Below are 20924 nucleotides of genomic sequence, written 5' to 3'. Positions count from 1 at the left end.
TAAAATCATAAATGATACATAAATTATAGTATTAAAAAACTCACCACTGTAAAATCCACAGGAATTCTGCCCCAAAAACAATGTGTCAGAATGGGTTTCACTTGGGAACTTCAGCCCTGTTGATCTGTGATTATTGTATGGCAATGAATATGAAGAGGCCTATGAGGATGTGGCCCAGTGATGGGCCTGCGAATGCAAGGCGTCCAGACACCAAGACAGAGACTAGGGTTGCATAATTCTGCATTGAACAAGGGACCATTTTCCCACACAATCTAAACAAACATAACGTTGGAAAAATAAACACAGATTGGTAAAAAAAAAAAAGTGTATATGAACATAAGATCTGTCTATTTGTCTTCCATCAACATATCATATGTACCAGCATCCACTGTGGATGGCATTGTCTCTGTGCTAGACAGGCATATAACAGACCATTCCTATCGCGTCACTCTTAAAATATACTCGTATATACAAATATATACAAATGTATGATAAGGATGAATCAATGCCTGTAGCAACAAATAACTCTAAAGGTGTATTATTAACTTCTAGAACTTACTTGCTTATAATGTTGTCCCTAAACTAGATGATGAAAAGAAAACAACACTTATGTTTTATAAGTGTTGATGTACCACAATTGGCCTTTACAGCAAGTACACAGCTGTTGCTGAAGAACAATTTAAAATTGATAAAGGAAAAGACACAAGAGCGCCACCTAGTGTACAACGATGTGCACCTTTCTGCATTATCCAGCTTCTGCCCGATAGTCAGCATCATCATCATCATCTTTACCGACACAGCTGTTGCCACACAATAAATCCAGGGAGAAGTCGTTTTTAAATATCCCTCAAATTTGTCAAAACTATTAAATGAAATCACACACTAAATAATTGTCTAATGCTTCTGTGGTTATATAACTGTGGCATATTCAATGTTTTGGTCAGTGTTTCTCAGGGGACCTTCATTAGTGGGGACATGCAGAAAGTATAAAAGCATGGAAAAGTCTAAGTGGAATCCTTGGGATGTCCCAACTCTGATCATCACCCCATTGAAGTTTAAATTTAAAACGGTTAAATGTCCAATGCAGCTGTTTTTATATCAACATCATATCATTTCTGGGTAACAATTAAGTACCTTACTATGATAGTTTTTTACTAAAATGGTCAAAAAATAAACAAAAATAGCTTCTTTAATTGCAAAGATACATTTCTCAATAAATAATTTTCTAGGACTGTCTGGGAGTGGTCTAAGTCGGGAGGGGAAACTGAAAACTAGCTATTATTGGCATAGAGGTATCGAATTCTCTTTCTTATTGGTCTATTAGCTCATTTACTGACTGGTGATGTCACCAGGCAGGCCAAAACTCCACCCCACCAAAACAGGCAGACATTTCAGGCAGCCTTTTCAAACAGCTCTTACACTAAAAGGGCATTATCAAGGATTTGGCATGGGTTCTCAGATCCTCAAAGGTTCTACAGCTGCACCATCAAGAGCATCCTGATTGGTTGCATCACTGCCTGGTATGGCAGCTGCTCGGCCTCCGACCGCAAGGCACTACAGAGGGTTGTGCGAATGACTCAGTACATCACTGGGGCCAAGCTTCCTGCCATCCAGGACCTCTATACCGGGCGGTGTCAGAGGAAGGCCCTAAAAATTGTCAAAGTCTCCAGCCACCAGGGTCATAGACTGTTCTCTCTCGCTACCGCACGGTAAGCGGTATCGGAGCGCCAAGTCTAGGTCTAAGATGCTTCTAATCAGCTTCTGCCCCCAAGCCATAAGACTCCGGAACACCTAATCAAATGGCTACTCAGACTGTCTTCTTCACAATTTCACAGTATTATTCCAACCTCATAGTGGTATATATAAAACACAGGAAAAATCACGTTTTTGACTGCACTATGATGTTAAAAGCTGAAATATTCATATTTTTGGGCAACCCGGCCAAATTCACATAGAAATGTGAGTTATAAATTTGTCATTCTCATAGAAAGCAAGTCTAACAAGCGCTATATCTGTTCTATATGCGCTGTTTTTAATGCTTCCGTTTTTAAGTTGAGTTATTGCATCTTTTACTTTAGGTTTTTCTACACCAGCTTCAAACAGCTGAAAATACAATATTTTTGGTTATGGAAAATATATTTCACAGAAGTTCAGATGTTACAATTATTATCTACGCAAACCTGCTTGTTTGGTCACATAAACTGAAATAAGGGTAACTATTTGAATTTGAGCATCGAGGAAATGGAGGGGTGATTTCTGTATATTGCACCTTTAAGGTAAGGGTTAAGGTTAGGGTTAGGGTTAGGTAAGGGTTATGGTTAAGGTCAGTGGCGATTTTAGCACGTAAATCTTGATGGGGCAAACTTAAAAATATATATTTTTAGATGCATACCAGTAAAGCCACTACACAATACAACACTAAACAATACATGAATTGCACTATAACGGTGACAAACGGTGCACACAAACTGTTAGGGTCTACATAAAGATGTCCCAACAGCAGAGCTTTCTTTTCAGCACCATGAAGTGAATCCTTACCACCGCTACACCTGGCTATCAGTGGAGACTCATTCATTCAGCCTCATTTACTGCCTTAAAAAAACATAGCTGATATGGCTGACTTGCTTACACAAATGTGGTTTCTACTGACAATTGAAATATACAAACTATGGCATGAGGGAACGATGAGCGGATAAGAGGCCGTCCGTAATTTCGATTACGACAATGAGCGAGCCAAGACGGACGTAGTCAATATAACTATTTCTTCGGCACTTTTTAAATGTACAGCGACAGAATTCAGAACATGGGACATTCTTACAGTATTATCCTTTACACCAATTCAGAATCCTAGGATAAATAAAGGGGGCATATAAGCAGACAATGAAATCTCTTACGATATTCAATTATGTAATTTCTCTAAAACAGGATTAGGGTGAGGGTTTATTTTTTTGCTAAACAGGTGGGACTCAAAACAGGTGGGCTCTGCCCCACCTGCCCTGAATGACGGGTCGCCACTGCTTAAGGTTATGGTTAGGATAGGGACATCCCAAGGATTCCTGATAGAACTAACCATAAAAGCACCCCTTAGATCTCTTCTTGTGAGTCGTGAGTACTTTTGTACCTGAAGGTCCAGTGTAGAGATTGTGTGGCGTCAATGCTGTGTACTCTGTTTGTGTGAAGACAACCATTTTGGGGGCCATGCTGTCTGGAGGTATGATCATTTGGACAAAAGAATCACTGATAATTTGGACAAATAATGATTTTGCAGGCTCTAGCATTTTTTGAATTTCGGAAGGGGACATTTGTCTCATAGACTTTTCAGATGCTGGCTGAGAGTTTCTGTTGAGAGAGGGAGACTTCGCTATTTTTGTTAGTACATTTTCTAACATATCTCCCCTGGAACTTAATCAAGCATCTTAATCAAGTTCTCGGTGTCCAAGAGTAGTAGCCTGACATTAACAGTCTCCGGGGCTGCAGCTGGATACCGCAACATATTGTAGCTGGAGTAGTTTAGCTGTTTCCTATATTTAACCACTAGGTGGCAACAATGCATAATAATCCTAATTCCACTTGTATCATAGCCCACTTTTACATTCACCAATCACCATGCGGATAGGCCTATAATGCATAATGACGAGGGTTTGTGGATTCAAAGGCCGTTATTTTTGGATCAAGGATCCAGGAAAAATATGAAATATTATATCTACAAAACATCATAACAGTAAATAACAATACGATTTAATAATAAAACGTGCAAACAACTTTGACCTAATTTTCATGTAGTTGAATAATAATAATAATAATATTATTATTATTAGTAATAATGATTATAATAAATAATAATACATAATGGAGACTTTAACAACTTAAATATCATAAAGATGATCACACCAGATGTGGCTATTTGACCGGCTCCTTTCAGGCAGAAGGTCAGGAGGGAACAACAGTCCCAACACCATGTAGGAAGGGGCAGATGGGGACCCCCTCCAAACAATGGGATGGGGGTTATGCATGGAGAATCATCCGCTGCTGGTCTACATCACACAGGCTTTAGCCTTTTACTTCTAGCACAGAAGGAGAGCCGCATGGGTTTATGTGAAAGCTCATAAACCCATATTGCTGGAATGGAGCGTTTTACCCCAAACCATCTGTCCAAAATGACCAAATTAATACAATGCTTTGATGGGAAAATACAGAGATTGGTGGCTTACCTACACATAATAGGTACCATATCACCCTGAATGCACTGCAGTTACCAGTTATTTTAATGGTGGCATTGGGTCTAGTTGCCAGGCCATCTGGCATTTTGGGCAAATGCCGGATGGCCTGTCTGCCACCCTGTCACATCTGGAAGAGACCATCATAAAAGTGGGTCTCCCTGGCCTGGACCCCTATAAGAGCTGCCCTATTGTCATAGAGGGAGGTGCGATACTCCAAATGACACACAATACATTTTTAGCCTAGTGGACCTGTCTTACTTGGGTTTTTTGCCCAAAATTGTAAATATCTGGCTAATAATGGCCGTCTCAAGGAATAAAATAGGCAGGTGTAGCTTTAAGCATGAGCTGTCAGAGCAGCTCACAGATCACTGCACCTGTACATAGCTCATCTGTAAATAGCCCATCCAATCTACCTCATCCCCAAACTGTATTTATTTATTTATCTTGCTCCTTTGCACCCCAGTATCTCTACTTGCACATTCATCTTCTGCACATTCTACCATTCCAGTGTTTAATTGCTATATTGTAATTAATTCGCCACCATGGCCTATTTATTGCATTTACCTCTCTTACCCTACCTCATTTGCACATGCTGCATATAGATTTTTCTACTGTATTATTGATTGTATGATTGTTTATTCCATGTGTAACTGTGTTGTTGTATGTGTCGAAATGCTTTGCTTTATCTTGGCCAGGTCGCAGTTACAAATGAGAACTTGTTCTCAACTAGCCTACCTGGTTAAATAAAGGTGAACTAAATAAAAATAAATGGTTTGTGGGCTTCAAGGGGGGGAGGGGAATTGTCCAGTGTGTAGAAATGCCAGAGCCGATTTATGGTCCCAGTCCGCCCCCGAGATGAGGAAACAATAGAAACCTTGTCATATATCATATCATACATGTATATCATATGTTGTGCAGTGCGTCGGCTGAATAATCAGCCTCTCTATCAACAGGTACAAATAGCATCCTACATTTTCCATTAGGCAATCTAGGAAATGTACACCCAGATAAGCGTCATAATAGTCTACGCTACATCTGTTAGCTGCTAAACAGCCTGCTTTATAAAACCCCAAATAATGTTCTTAGTATTCCTCATTTTAAAAATAGCTTATGGGCTCAGCTACTTCACATTTTCCATATTACTGTAGCAGGCAACCACTAAAAAGATAGCTGGACATGAAAGGTCCACACCATGGGCTGAAAGAAAGTGGGATGCTGCGCAATTGTTTCTTATCCGAACTCCGACGGTCCAATAAAGTGGCATACATCTGCCTTGGATTTGTCACATATTTCCACACATCAAGCGGCGTATTCTCGGAGAAAACCGAGATGTCTCCCCGCATAGAATTTCACAGCCATGTGAAATCGTGTGAGATCCCTGCTTGTGTGTAGGCCACGGTCGACGCAAAGTCACCTTGACGAGAATCTAGAGGAGCACGAGGGGCGCTCGGCATATGTCTTGGACTGGACAGTGAGAGAGGGTGTGTGCCGGCAAGTGTGTTTGTGTGTGAGAGAGGCAGTAAAGACCGGCTCGGAGAGTTCGCGCGCACGGAGGATCCCTCCATTTGGTTTCTTCCACACGGAGATGGCTGGAGTCCACACAGGTATACTTCCAAGGTTCCTTTCCTATAGGTATAGCATTTTCTGGAAAGGGTTTATTTTAGAATCTGATTGATTTAAGGGGTGTAATTATGTTTAACTATTTAGTCAACGATGTTATGGAAATTATAGTCTGTAGGCCTACACTCTAACAATAAGATAATAATTAGGCCTACCCTAATAGGTAATAATAAGAGTAATAATATTATGTTATGACTAAGCCACTTCATCGTGGATGTTTTTTATTTCAGTGAACGAGACACAGTTGAGCGCCGTTAGAAGTTACGGCTTCAAGTCAGCCGAGTTTTACATCTTCCTGTGCAGCGCGACCCTCGGTTAGTTGTCCGATTTTTACTAGATGGGATACAGCTTTTGTCAGATTTACCTTTCCGTGGCAAGTAGGAGAATTAACGCAGCAGGTTAGGAGATTTGGCGTAGCAGGTTATGATACTTAGGTTCCGTTTAGGAAAATGGTTAGGGTTAGCTAAAAAGCAAAGAAAATATCAACTTTTCACGTTAATTTGACAAAAACCTGTACCCTTTCTAGCCATGACCTAGTTGTCCCCGACACCTCCTCTTTCTTTATCATGTGACATCGGTTTTATACTCCGTTTGCCAGAGAAAATCAGTTCATCCAATCGCGTTTCGAGAGGGGCGGCTCGTTTTCTCAACATTTGACAGGGATTTATTCTGATCCTCATGACGTCACTCGATACCCTGCGCTCCGACAGTCAGAAAGCGAAGGGATGCTCTAAACGCAAGATTGCAGCATCTTTCCTGAGAGACTACAAACAAATCGCATCTCACTCTAGCTTTGTATCCATTCTCGGCATTCTCTCCCGTTTGGACCCTCCTGAAAACGCACCTCTTGCCCTCCAACATCGAACTGCAGGGTGTCTTCGTGCAAGAAAGGAGGACCGGATAGAAGACCATATTTGTATTTCAACACCTTTCCTTTCCCTTTATTTATTTAACCTCTGTCGTCTGTATATTTTTTTTGTTTTGATCTTTTATTTTGTTGACCATTGCCTAGCTGCAATACAGAGAGGAGGAGGTCGTTCTGCATTGCTTGATAGGATACGCGCTTTATTGCAGTGGAATGACATAACACACATATGAAGAAATTAATGGAAGATTAAATTAGCCTACTTTCCACAACACGTTTATAGTATCTGGAGCGGGACATAATTTATCGGTTCATTGGATTTTTGTTGAGGTTACGTTCCATACGCAGCGCAAGCATCGTGTTCCTCGGTTAGAACACATAGCCCATACTCATCGTAGCATCTCGGTGTTCTCTGAAAGGGCGAGGATAACACGCAAGATATTTCATTATCAAGAATATAGGCATTTTCGATTTTGAATCGCTTCGTCTATTCAAATACATTTTTTCTCAATTGGTTACGTTGCATAAAGGGATAAACGCAGTTTCATCCAACCTACTTTAAAAATGATGGCCGGCGGGGCAGTACAGCAAAACGGGGTTTTCTTGAATCCTCACCATCACAATCAACAGCCGCACATGGAGTCGGATCCCCCAGATTCGCGTAAAAGACCGCTAGAGACCCCAACTGAGGCAAGCAGCACTAAACGCACAAACACGGGAGGTAAGTAAATGATGGGGATGCGGGAGATTATCTCGAATGTGTGAATCCAGTTTATGATTATGCCCACACAGAGGTAGCACCGAGAAAGGGAAAGGATGGCAGGTTGATTATCATCTTGATGTAGCATTCCTCGACACCACTGAAACTAGTGTTATTTAGTGATGTATAAAGCGAAATGTCCAATATATTATATTGCCTCTTGTTATAGTATTTTTTATCCTTTGCATCTATTTACAAATGAAGGAAAATCCTTTGTGTTGATGGATGAAGACAATGAAGGGGGTGAGTGAGAGGGTGCTGATTTGGAGGGAACCCTCGGATCTCATGCACATAGAAAAAAAGGTGTTATCTAGAACCTAAAATTGTTATTTTATTTGACCCATTTTTAGGTTTGGGCACAATAAATTGCGGACGTCCAAAATAACAAAACAGTCTCGAAACTATAAACAACTGAAAAACATTCCATTGTTGACCGCGCTCACATCCCTTGCTTTGTGACGGGTAATCGTGTGATTATCGATAATCTGGCACATAGGCTAGGGTACTCTAGTCTCTTTGCGTACAATTTTCTCAAGAAGACAATAACATGCATATAGACACCGTTAGTAATAAGCCCAAATACAGGAGTCTACAGTATATGTCGCCATTTCAGTGCAACATTGTCATCCGCTATTATGCAGTCACTGCTTATACTTCATCATTATCATTGTAGCAGTCCAAATACTGCACCTCTCATTAAAGAAAGGCTACATTGACAATGAATACATTCTAATCATGATTATATTCACTGGTTGGATCAAACATGGATGTCACCGTAGGTAATCAGCATTTTTTTTTTTTACATTGCTCTTAAGCGCCAAGCATTTCCAACCTTCTAGTCATTATTACTATACCATTAATATTTACTTATCCTGACTTCGTGGACTTTTGATAGGCTTACAAAACATTTTTGAAGGTAAACAAAATATATTGTAGAATATTAATTTTAGTGTGGTGCGCCTACCTACCACACACATAACAATATCATGATATTGTTTACAACCAGAAATAGCTATATAGTGACCCAAAAAGTAATTTCCCACAATGCATTACGATGATCAAACGCTGCCAAAGAAATGAAGTGAGACAACTTTGTTAAAAGGAATCGATACTCAGCTGCACATATCTAAAAAAAACATGCAGCACTCTTGGGAGACATTACCTACACACACATCTCATCCATTTGACCAAATTAAATGTCTGTGATTATGAGAACAGCTAGAGTGCAGTAACAACCACAACTTTCCCATGGAGTATTGTAGTCAGACGCCCAGTCAAAACACCTACACACATGCGTCTACTCAATGAGATTGTACCGTAGTAAAATGCCAGTTTGTTTTTCTTTAAAAATCAGAACGACTTCCTCAGAAGTGATATAAAGAGCAAGGTCCCGGAAAGATACACGCTTTATAAGAACACATAAATGCTCAGACATGATGACTGCCAAGTAGTAAAGCATTGTAGCAGCAACCGCTTCAATAGCTTGATGTTTTAATATTTGCATTGCACACAAACATTCAGAACTTGTTCACTAAAAATCCACTGAGGCCATTCTAAACGATACCCTCGTCATCACAATACTCACGAGCATTTGAATGTGTCAATAGCAGAGCAACCATTTACACTGTACGTAGGCTAGCTAGAGGCCTGTCCATATTGGAGCCCAATACCTAAATCAACAGGCCTCATGTGCAGGTTGTTTGTGGTTAAACAGAACCAGTTGTCGACTTCAGGACATTGATGCCAGTTACAGGGGAGCACAGTACCTCATAATTATGTGTGATAACATTAAGTTTTGCCACACACACACAATGTGCTTCCTCTTCCTGTATAGTGGCCTTCCTGCAGCCCCTTTTTGAAACTGAAGGCATTGTATTCCCTCACCAGGAATCACACTCTGAGGCACATGGTAAGAGAGACACTTTGATTTTGTTATTATTCTAATTTCTTTTGCTATTCGCTTACTAAATTACAATATTGTTATAGCAGTTTGACAGTGATATGAATAGTTCCTAAAGAAAGGCAAAAAATAGTCTGCAGACTAAAATAACCCAATCTTTTCTGAAACTATTTCTGGAAAACCTCTAAATCTGATTTAATATATTTGGCCTACATCTTTAATTGAGCTAAACTGATTAAATGTATCTCAATTCATAAGCATCTTATGGACTATCAATGGAAGCTTTGATTTTAAGCATATCATCTGCAGAAAATGTAGGCATATGTTTACGTTTTATATACGTAAATCCATAGCATCCATTTTCATGTTAAACTGCCATGCTTATTTTGCCATGCTATTCACATTTGTGGAATTGAAAAGGTTATCACATTTGTAATATTTGCACATCTATTGGATATGTTGTGTATATGAAATTGGTTGTTGATCATTTCGTAATTGACCCGATCACCTTCATTCCTTTTGCATGACATTGTTAAAGGGGGGATTGATTGGGAATGATGATAACGTGGATTAGACATATTTAAACCTCAATGGATGTTGTGTTCTCTAAATATTGTCTACTCTTCTGATTGTTCATCTCGGTCTCGGTCATACTGCAGAAGAGATGGGATGAGAGGACATTGTGCTGTAACCTGTAGAGGCTCTAAATCATGATTATATGTTACATAAGGTGACATTCATATCAGGGGGGGATCACTGACTCCTTTGGTTTGATTTTTTTTACCATCCACATGCTTGACTTGCTCCCACTGCATACCATGGGACGCATATTCAGATAGGTCTTCAGCCCAACTCCCCTCTTATAAATAAAAAGATTCTGTCCACTATAATGAGATATGTGGAAGTCATTTCGTTAATGGATGGACTGGCACCAAAGTGGCTTCAGTGGACAGTGGTGAGGAGGCCTTCTAATGCCCTTGCCAAATGACGTGAGGAGACTGTGAATACGTCCGTGGAGGGTGAACAGGGGGGGATGAGGACTCAGACGAGTAGTTATTCTCCAACCCAACCCACCCCCGCCTGGCAGATACCATACAGAGCACTGAGACATCGGTCTATAGGACAGGGCCTTTGATGTTAGCGATCGCATCGCTCGTGTTTTGTGTTGCTTTCCCCTCCGGAGCTGAGCTGACTTACCTTCCCCCGGATCTATCCATTGGTGCTGAGGAGAATGCGTCACACTTTCACAGAGTGAAAAAGCCCAAAAATAGCAGAGCTGGTTTTTCTAAAGGCTTTGCATAAACATTTGGATATTGATTTGTCAATGATGGTGAAGGAGCACTATGGACAAAGGGCAAATATAAGCGTTGTCCTGGCCTATCGCCTGCCAATCTCATAGTCACCCAGTGTGTGTCAGCTCGGGCTGTTGTAGCCAAAACACTGCGTGTCCTCCCACTTCTCTGCGGCATGGCTGTTTTTCAACTGAGCGTTTCAAGGCAGCACGGCGCTCTCTTTCTCTCCATCCATGCTAATCATGGTTCTCCTTCAGACCATCACGACTACTCCCTCTTCTCCACCTACCCACCCACCTCATCAATCACCAGCTGCCATTCACTACCTACCCCCAGCAACCACATGCAGCCGTGTCTGCCCATCGATCCCCATCCATTACCATGAACATGAAGGGGGCGCTGCTTCTTCTTCTTCATCATCCGTTCTTTTTTTAAAGCACTGCGTCAAACAAAATAAAAAAAAATCCCATTGTATAGGGCGGGGTTTCGGGTGATGCTCTCGAAATGGTTGCTTACAATTGGACACTGAAGTCGCCTGTCTCCTCCAGCCCGCCGCCGAGTGGAGGAGAGACCTCACAATGAATATGGATGAGAGCGATGAAAAGAGCGATGCAGAGGGGAAGATCTAGCCCCCTCTCGAAACAGCCGTGCTTGACGAACAATGCATGGCGCTTTTCACACACTCAAATACACTGGAGATGGAGTGGCGCTCAGCATGGGCATTAGCATAGTTCAGATAGCCGTGTCCGGAAAGGCTCAAATGTGGACACTACAAGGGGGGACATTTTGAAAAGACTATACACTGGTTAGACCCAACCGAAACACATTATGCACCTGGCTACATAAGGAACAGAGGACAGCCACCAAGAAGTTCATACAGATTAACTGGTGACCTTGAAAATACCCCGCGACAACAGAATGGCTACAGATGTGAAATACTTTTTTCTTATTCATGTTCTAGGTTTCATGACTCAGAGTAACCCCATATAGAACCAAGACAGGTGGTTGTCCACTAACTGGTGTGGAGATTTAACTTGAACAAAAGGAGTGGAGGGTGAGACTAAGCTCCGCTCCCCCACACAAACTCACCCAGCTTAAGTGAACTGGATTTTTATAACACCCCAATGCTTTAGCCTAGCCCAGAGGCACACCCAGCCCCCGACACCAGATCCCCAGATTTGAACCGTCCAGGCTGATGGAGCCTATTCTGGGCTCCAGGACTCCTGGGAGCCCCTAGCAACAGATTGCTGTGTTTACCAACTAGTTTATTATGTCAGATGCCTATTCATTATTTATTGTAGCTACCCCTTACATACAGATATAATGACACGCACACTCTTGAACAAATGACACTGATCCAACGCCAAGCATAGTAGGAGTAAGACATGTTGGATGTATTCTGACCTAGCTGGCTCACTTTGTTGTTTTCCCAGTAGTTGGTGAGTTGGAAGCAAAATGTTTTTTTATTTTACCTTTATTTAACTGGGCAGTTAAGAACAATTTCTTATTTACAATGACGGCCTACCCCGGCCAAACCCTAACCCGGGATGACGCTGGACCAATTGTGTGCCACACTATGGGACTCCCAATCACGGCCTGGTTGTGATACAGCCTGGAATCAAACCAGGGTCTGTAGTGATGCGTCTAGCACTGAGATACTGTGCCTTAGACTGCTGCGCCACTCAGGAAGTTAGAGATTCGCAAGCCAATGCTAACTAGCGTGCTAGCAGATACCTATAGACTTCCATTCATTACACTAACGCTGGTTAGCAATTGCGCTAGCACTAGTTAGCAACTTTCTTAAAACTGTGCGCGTAGACATAAAAATGGTATCCACAAGTTTATCTGACTCTGGGGACATAGATAAGGGGCCTCGTTGCCAAAATCCTGAAGTATACCTTCAAGTCTTATGCACTGACAAGTAAAGAGGAAATGACTGTGTTCCTCCAGAAACCTGAACTGCTGGGATCCTGTCTGTGTTGTGTAAGAGGAAAGAAAGCAAAGACCAGGAACTACAATCCTGATGCCTAACATCTGCTCGGGGCGGATCACATCTCTGTCAGGTCCATGCTCATTTATATCAATCCATCCACAGTCCTCACTGGGACGTATCAGCTAAATATTTAAAACCAACAGTTCATCTGAAAGCCTCTTCTCACCAGACGTACTAATTCAATCTAAGGGTGTTCTGCCCTAGCCTTCCTTGGTGACACCGTCGAGGAACTAAATCTGACCGGGTTAGAGCGAGTGGTTTTATGTTCCCGATCAGAGATCGATGTAGAATGCGTGCTGATTGTCTAGACAGGAGTAGCCGAGCAACTGTGCACAGTCATCATGCTTGATTAGTAAGGGCTGCATTCAGGATGATCATCTCAGGGACTGGGATTCGCCATGACACAGTCAGATCTGTATAAAACAAGTATCTTAAACAGAGACAATTAGAACATAATTGTCATGTATAAAAAAAAAATGCCCACTGTGTATGAAAGGTGTGTGTTTACTGTTTATGAGATGTTTCTATGGATATACAGTATGTATGTATGTCCACCTGTCTGTCTGTGTATTTGTTGTATTTGTGTGTGTATACGTGTGTTGTGTAGTGCGTACCAGGGTTCATGTGCAGCAGCAGAACCCGTTTGTGTTTGATATTACTTATCAATTGAGGCTGGTTAAAAGTAGATCTACCCCAATCAAAATGAGGTCAGTCTTGGCTTTATTTGGAATCTGGGTCATTGCAGAACACAGGCAGTTCTGCTGCTTCTTATACTCAGCGTAGGCAGGCTCACTGTCAGGCAGTGCTGTGTGGGAGAAAACAATTCTATAACCTGCTTTAAAACACAAAGGTCCGTCCCAGCTCTATGTAGGATTTCATGTCTATGACCTTACTCACAGTTAGAAGGGAAAGTATCGTATTTCCTCCTCGTGTAAAGCGCTCTCTCTCCATCGCCCTTGGGTTGGTTCAACAGACCAGGTCCCAGACGGTGCCAATGGTGCAGTTCTATGATTTGGAGCATGCCGAGGAGAAAAGCCGTGCTTAGAAAACACTATTTATAACAAACAGACTCTCTGCACACACGCACGCATGCGCGCACACACACAAACACAACAAGAGGGGGTGCATCGATTAATGAGATTATAGCAGGACCAGTGAGTGTTTCGATGAAAGATAATGAACTCCCTCAATTTGCTGATGATTCCCCTGGCCAGACCAAAACCTAATTCTGTCTGCCTGCCTGCACCCCTCTCACCATCACCGTCACTCTATGAGGTACTCAGTGTTCTTGGTTAGAAATACGAGACACTCCTGAATACATGCTAGGAAGTCATCAATACACATGCAAGAGGTGTCACTATTTTATTGCATCTCAAGTCAAAGTGTGAGGGTAGCCATCATTATAATCGGTGTCGTAACTCATGACCCCCCCCCCCCCTCTCCACATCTTGCACAGTGGATTGATTGCTGTTGCATTAGTATAGAACAGGTATTGTGCCTTGTTCCATCAACAGTGCATGTGTGTCGTGAAGTGACACAAGACCATGCCCACTTAATAATAATCCTATTTATATCTGCCGCCTTGGGGGAGGCAACCTGGATTAATTGTGGTGGAATATTAGGAGAGGAGGAGAGGACCCATGCGATTGGTTGAGACACTGGGATACATTGTCACCTTAACCCTTAAACTACCAACATATTTTACATACGTGATTTACCATCTTGGGTCAGCTTAATTATTTTCAAAACATCATTAGACATGTAAATAATGTTATCAGATAATAAAAAATAAAATATAAACAGACTGTTATTTTAGCTACGGTTTTAGCTACGCTTAATTAGCATATTCTGTAAAACGAAAATAAGAAAAAAATCCACATTAACACATCCACATTAACACTAAAAAGCTGATTTACCATCATTTGATTGTAATATCATTCAGTTATGTAAGTATGAATTGTGTCATATTTGTGGTAAAAATGTCTGTCATTGAAAGGGGCAGTACACCAACATTTGAAATATGCTACAGTTTTGGGACAAAAAGGAATTCACTCATTGTTCCTGAGAGACATATGGCTTAGTTTGCTTTATTTACTTACCCCACAGCCAGCATTAGCATCACTGCTAGTGAAACAATGGGAGTGGTAGGGTCTATGGCAGGATGCTTAAAAAAGCATACCCAAATCCTTAAAGTCACTTCAAAACAAATGTTATAGCAACCAAAATACCATAACAAGTTGCACATATAGAATATTGGAGGATATTAAAAGGAATTCTGGTATTTATATATCATTTTCTGTAGAATAACTATTTTTCAGAGAGTACACACCAATACAAAAGTATATACAAATCAGCACCGCCAGGCTACACTCGGCAGGTAGCCTGGCGGGTAGGAGCGTTGGGCCAGTAACCAAAAGGTTGCTGGATTGAATCCCTGAGCTGACAAGGTAAAAATATATCGTTCTGCTGCGGAGCAAGGCAGTTAACCCACTGTTCTTTGGGCGCCGAAAGACGTGGATGTCGATTAAGGCAGCCCTCCGCACTGCTCTGATTCAGAGGGCCTGGTTTAAATGTGGAAGATGCATTCAGTTGTACAACTGACTAGGTATCCCCCTTCCCTATATATACATTCAGAGGGGAAGCTAACTGGTTTCTGTGTTACAATTCTACCAAGCATTCCTACCACTGACATACTTTTATGAGCTATTTTGACTGCGACGAAGCATGTATCTTCGGTTATTTTGATTTTGTACACGGTCATACCTAGTTATAACCAGTTATAACCAGTTATAACCAGTTATAACCATAGGCAAGTACATAAGATGCTCCATATCCATATCTCAGGTCAAGATCACTCCAACAGGTCCCCCTCCACCTAAATAAATATAAAACACTTTGTCCATGACAGCCAACAGAGGCTCGTTATAACACACCCCTTCTTACATGTTTCTCTTGGGGTCAATCTTCTCCAGGTGAACCAGGGACTTGAGCTGCTCAGCTTAATATTATGTCTCTGGAGAAACCTGGATTCAAATCAATCGTTTTTTTGATTTTCCCAAGAACAGGGATCTCCAACCCTGTTCCTGGAGAGCCACCCTCCTGGAGGTTTTCATTCCAATCCCAGTTGTAACTAACCCGATTCATCTTATCGACAGGACGATAACTCTCCAGGAACAGGGTTGGAGGGCCCTGCCCTAGAATAATGACTTTTCTGAGAATACACAGAGATTCAGAACATATCTGAGTTCTGTATTGCAGTTCTATCTAGTATTTAGACTGTTGGCAGACTTGGTATACCTATGGCAGATTTTTATATTCACAAAATTAAGGTGCTTTTGTACACGGTCATGCGATATGTGGTACAGAAAAGTCTAATTTTAGGTGAGTACATGGGGAGCTATATCTTTGCAGGTGATCCGTCTATCTAAACCCTCTGGTGGCATGGATAATTTGTAATTATGTCCCCAGAGAAACATAGATTCAAATGAAGGTCCTATATATACCATTTCTATAGGCAGAATGATGTGTATTTGCCTGGGGGTCAGAATGACCCCAAAGGACTTGAATGTAAAAAAGAAAATCCAAACAATTATTTTGACTTATTAAGAAAAAGTGGACTGACAAAGTCATGAAATAAATGGAAGAATTGAATAAAACCACCTTAGGGCTATGATCAAAAGTATGCCTATGGGGTCAGAATGTCCCCAGTCGGTAGTTTGAGGGTTAAAGTCTCAGCCAGGGAAGAGGCTATAGACCTTAAAGTCCCTGTCATGGAAGAGGCTATAGACCTTTAAGTCCCTGTCAGGGAAGAGGCTATAGAACTTAAAGTCCCTGTCAGGGAAGAGGCTATAGAACGTAAAGTCCCTGTCAGGGAAAAGGCTATAGACCTTAAAGTCCCTGTCAGGGAAGAGGCTATAGACCTTAAAGTCCCTGTCAGGGAAGAGGCTATATAGACCTTAAAGTCCCTGTCAGGGAATAGGCTACAGCCGGTTGTTGATTCTAGCCATCCCGGATCCGGGATCGTGAATACAGCCTAAAACTCATTACCATAACGCAACGTTAACTATTCATGAAAATCGCAAATGAAATGAAATAAATATGCTAGTTCTCAAGCTTAGCCTTTTGTTAACAACACTGTCATCTCAGATTTTCAAAATATGCTTTTCAACCATAGCAAAACAAGCATTTGTGTAACAATATTGATAGCCTAGCATAGGATTAAACCTGGCATTCAGCATGCAACATTTTCACAAAAACAAGAAAAGCATTCAAGTAAAATCATTCACCTTTGAAGAACTTCAGATGTTTTCAATGAGGAGACTCTAAGTTAGATAGCAAATGTTCAGTTTTTACAAAAATATTATTTGTTTAGACAAATCGCTCCGTTTTCTTCATCACGTTTGGGTAAGAAAAAAACGAAAATGAAGTCATTAAAACGCGAACTTTTTTCCAAATGAACTCCATGATATCGACAGAAACATGGCATACGTTGTTCAGAATCAATCCTCAAGGTGTTTTTCACATATCTATTCGATGATAAGTCATTCGTGGCAGTTTAGTTAATCCTCTGAAGAAATGGAACGTGCATGGACCTGGAGATTACGCAATAATTTCGACGCAGGACACCGGGTGGACACCTGGTAAATATAGTCTCTTATGGTCAATCTTCCAATGATATGCCTACAAATATGCCACAATGCTGCAGACACCTTGGGGAAACGACAGAAAGGGCAGGCTCATTCCTGGCGCATTCACAGCCATATAAGGAGACATTGGAACACAGCGCCTTCAGAATCTGGGGTATTTCCTGTATGAAACTTCATCTTGGTTTCGCCTGTAGCATTAGTTCTGGGGCACTCACAGATAATATCTTTGCAGTTTTGGAAACATCAGAGTTTTTTCTTTCCAAAGCTGTCAATTACATGCATAGTTGAGCATCTTTTCGTGACAAAATATCTTGTTTAAAACGGGAACGTTTTTTATCCACAAATTAAAAGAGCGCCCCCTATCTCAAAGAAGTTAAGGCTTCCACATGCTTCAGTTCAGCTGGCGCCTAGGTATGCAAGTGTGCTCGACCGCTTGAAAGACCTTTGCTTGAAAAACTAGAAAAAACTGTTTGTCTATCTTGAGATGCCGTAGCCAGTAAAACACTTCCTCAAAATAGTCAGAATTCAAGAAATCTGTCATTCATTTGGACGTTCTTGCCAAGGAGATCTTAGTTGCACAATTTTACATCTAACGAGGATGTTTGGTTCAGTATTTCTCCAGTGAAAAAAATGTGCATGAAAACGAGTCGTCTATCATTGAATGGCAACAAACACTTCAATGACGAATCCCTACTGGTGACCAATCACCGACGAAGGGGCGTAGACTTCGGCTTTTGAACTTCGGCTTGCCTCGAGAAAGAATGTCGTGTGAACGAAGAGCAACAAAAAAAAAATGTCCCAAATGAACAAAAATGTCACAGAATGTTGTTATAATATATGCAGGAACTGTTCTGAACAGTTCTGGATGGGAAGCATGTGGACGCTTCAGGAGGCAGGTAGCTATCGCCCTACAAAACAAAGGTACTTTTGTTCCGGGGGGTTGTTTCCTCTCTGCTGCTAAACCCCCATCTGCACGCTTTGAAGCAATGCCTTCATGTCTTTGATGTTTCAGTTGTGTTCCTAGGCCTGTGTGCCTTCATGTTTTGTCCTATATCCAAGAAGGGTGGGCTGAGAGCAATGTCAAAGTTTTCTCTGTTAATGTATACAGTAGTTTCGAAACTGGACAAAGTGTAAGGGACATTTATGGAAACCAGACTGTGTAGCAATAGATGGTGTATATAAGGGAATATGGTTATGCAATGTGTGACTGTGTTTCCAAAAGCATTACATCTATTCGATTAGATTTAACAAATCCCGTCCCTTTATTAATAACGGTCTGCCAAGATGATGACAAAGAGTAGGTTCTTCTGTGAAACGCAAAAATTAGATTAAAATAATTAGTGAAATGAGCTGGGGCCTCCCTGGTGGCGCAGTGGTCTTAAGGTTCTGCATCGCAGTGCTAGATGTGCTGCCAGAGATTCTGGCTCTGTCGCAACCGACCGGGAGGTCCATGGGGCGACGCACAGTTGGCCCAGCGTCGTCCGGGTTAGGGAGGGTTTGGCTGGCAGGGACTAGCGACTCCTGTGGCGGGCGACTCCTAGGTGTACGGTGTTTCCTCCAACACATTGGTGCAGCTGGCTTCCGGGTTCTATGTGTGTTGTGTCAAGAAGCAGTGCGGCTAGGTTGGGTTGTGTTTCGGTGGATGCATGGCTCTTGACCTTTGCCTCTCCCGAGTCCATACGGGAGTTGCAGCAATGAGACAAGACTGTAACTACTACCAATTGGATACCATGGAAATTGGGGGGGAGGTTTACAGCTGTAAATGCATAGAAAGGGGATAGTTGTTGGGGGAGAAAGAGGGTGCAAAACAGAGATGGCTGTATGATTTTACTACAGGTAAATGAGTGTAGTATATTCTTACTTCCTTTTCTGTTTCCTGCCTGCAGAGGAAGGTGAGTACTTCCTGAAGGTTCTGATCCCCAGCTATGCGGCCGGCTCCATCATCGGCAAGGGCGGACAGACCATCGTCCAGCTGCAGAAAGAGACCGGCGCCACCATCAAGCTGTCCAAATCCAAAGACTTCTACCCTGGTGAGTGCTCATTGACCAGTGCTATATTTCAATCAATGACGCTGTATTTTAGAGATCTTTCGATATACAGTAAATAAGCTTATTTCCGGAGTGTACTATATGAATTTATTTTCTGATCTCTGCCTCTCAAAGAGGCTTCCCTTTTCCCAGACGTGTTGTGTCTGAAACCTGATTCCACTGGGTAACAGACATGGCCTCTGTCGGGGCTCAGGTTTCATGCAGCCGTGGAGCGAACAAATAGTCAAGTTCACCACAGATACAGGATTAGGGTTAATTAAAGGTGAAATTGTATTTGCCTAAACTCTTAATTCCCTCATAACGTTACATTTTGCACAGCTAGACACATGAGATGCGCCTCAGCTAAGTGCCCAGGCTTTCAGTGAAGCAGCTTGTGTGCTCAATGAGAATTTGCTCTGAACATCACAGGCAGGAAGGGATACATTGAAATTATGAGACGAACCAATCACTGTACATGTTATATCTCTATTGCACTCAATGGGATTCTTGTCTGGACATGTGAAATGGGAGAAGGTAGAATCAGTTTCAGATGTTGGGCTCCTTGTTAGAAGAGCATTCTAATTCCCTGTACATCCTTCTACTGCTAGCCATGTCAACAGAACAGGCCATCTCTATTGTATCTCCTCTCCCTGGGACTCAAGACCCCATACTCCAGCCAGCTAGAGCAGATGCAAGATGCGAGACCCCCACCACCCCCAACACTCCTCCCTTATTGCAATTGGCAGTAAATAGCGATCTTATGTTGAAAACGGTTGAGATAGAGAGTGAAAAGGACCACAGAAAGAGGGAGGAAGAGAGTGAAAGGGGGCTAAAGAAAGAGATGGCTCTAAGGGCCCCTTTCTGTCGTCTTGGAGGAGTGCGGGGAGGGGGGTGGGGGGTGGTCCTTCCTCTGCACTGAAGGAGGCATCTGTATGCAAATGAGCACCGGGCGGCTCTTCCTGGGTGACAAATCAAAAGGTCCACCTGCTGCGATGTCCCGTCTGGGAGGGGGGCACGGAGGGAGGCGCTGGGCGTAGTGGGTGCCGTGGGGAATGATGAAAAAAGTTTAATCAAGTCAGAAGCAAATGGCTGTGTAGCGCTTGAGACTCTGTCCCACCTCACAAGACGTGCTCCCTCAATTCACCCTGGTATAGTGCCTCACCAGCATTTCATTCCCAACCAATTAGTTGGCCACAGCAGTATTGGGCCGAGACAGGCAACATTCATTATTATTGGAGCCAAGATTTATTAGATACAGCCCCTTCCAAATATAGGCCGCTGCAATGTTTACTGGAAAGTAGAGGCCATATTTTATGCAACCTTGCGTGGACAGAGTGGAGGCGCGCTGCTCAATTTTACAAGGGCTGAAAAAACGTAGATTAGAAGGAAGATCTCTGTATGACAGCGTCTTTGCTCATACCTGCAGGTGTCTCGGCCTATAGGGAGAGAAGGTTAAGGATGCTGCGGCCACTCGTGTCCTCCATTACTCTTTCTTTGGGGATCACAAGCAGAACAAAGATGTTAAGACATTAGCCATCGCACCCAGAGCACAATTGGAACTGATCAAATCAAATGTTATTTGTCACATGCGCCGAATACAA

The 20924-nt window shown here is 42.1% G+C and overlaps 1 protein-coding gene across 4 annotated transcripts in view; it reads left to right on the top strand.

The window, feature by feature from the left end:
• The first annotated feature begins 5506 nt into the window (after nucleotides 1-5506).
• Nucleotides 5507-20924, top strand: part of LOC118397187 (RNA-binding protein Nova-1-like) — a 60401-nt gene continuing 44983 nt past the window's right edge. The window contains exons 1-3 of one of the 4 annotated variants that reach the window (XM_035791707.2): nucleotides 5507-5824; nucleotides 9300-9374; nucleotides 19183-19326. In XM_035791707.2, the coding sequence (XP_035647600.2) occupies nucleotides 5806-5824; nucleotides 9300-9374; nucleotides 19183-19326 (238 nt within the window). In that variant the 5' untranslated portion in view covers nucleotides 5507-5805. Of the gene's footprint in view, nucleotides 5825-6519; nucleotides 7427-9299; nucleotides 9375-19182; nucleotides 19327-20924 lie in introns of those variants that run through there. The other 3 variants (XM_035791705.2, XM_035791708.2, XM_035791706.2) reach the window with 3 other exon arrangements.

This window comes from Oncorhynchus keta, chromosome 18 (assembly GCF_023373465.1).
Source record: "Oncorhynchus keta strain PuntledgeMale-10-30-2019 chromosome 18, Oket_V2, whole genome shotgun sequence".
Taxonomy (NCBI): domain Eukaryota; kingdom Metazoa; phylum Chordata; class Actinopteri; order Salmoniformes; family Salmonidae; genus Oncorhynchus; species Oncorhynchus keta.
Note: the sequence above shows the minus strand (reverse complement) of the source record. Positions and strands in the feature narration are given on the sequence as shown.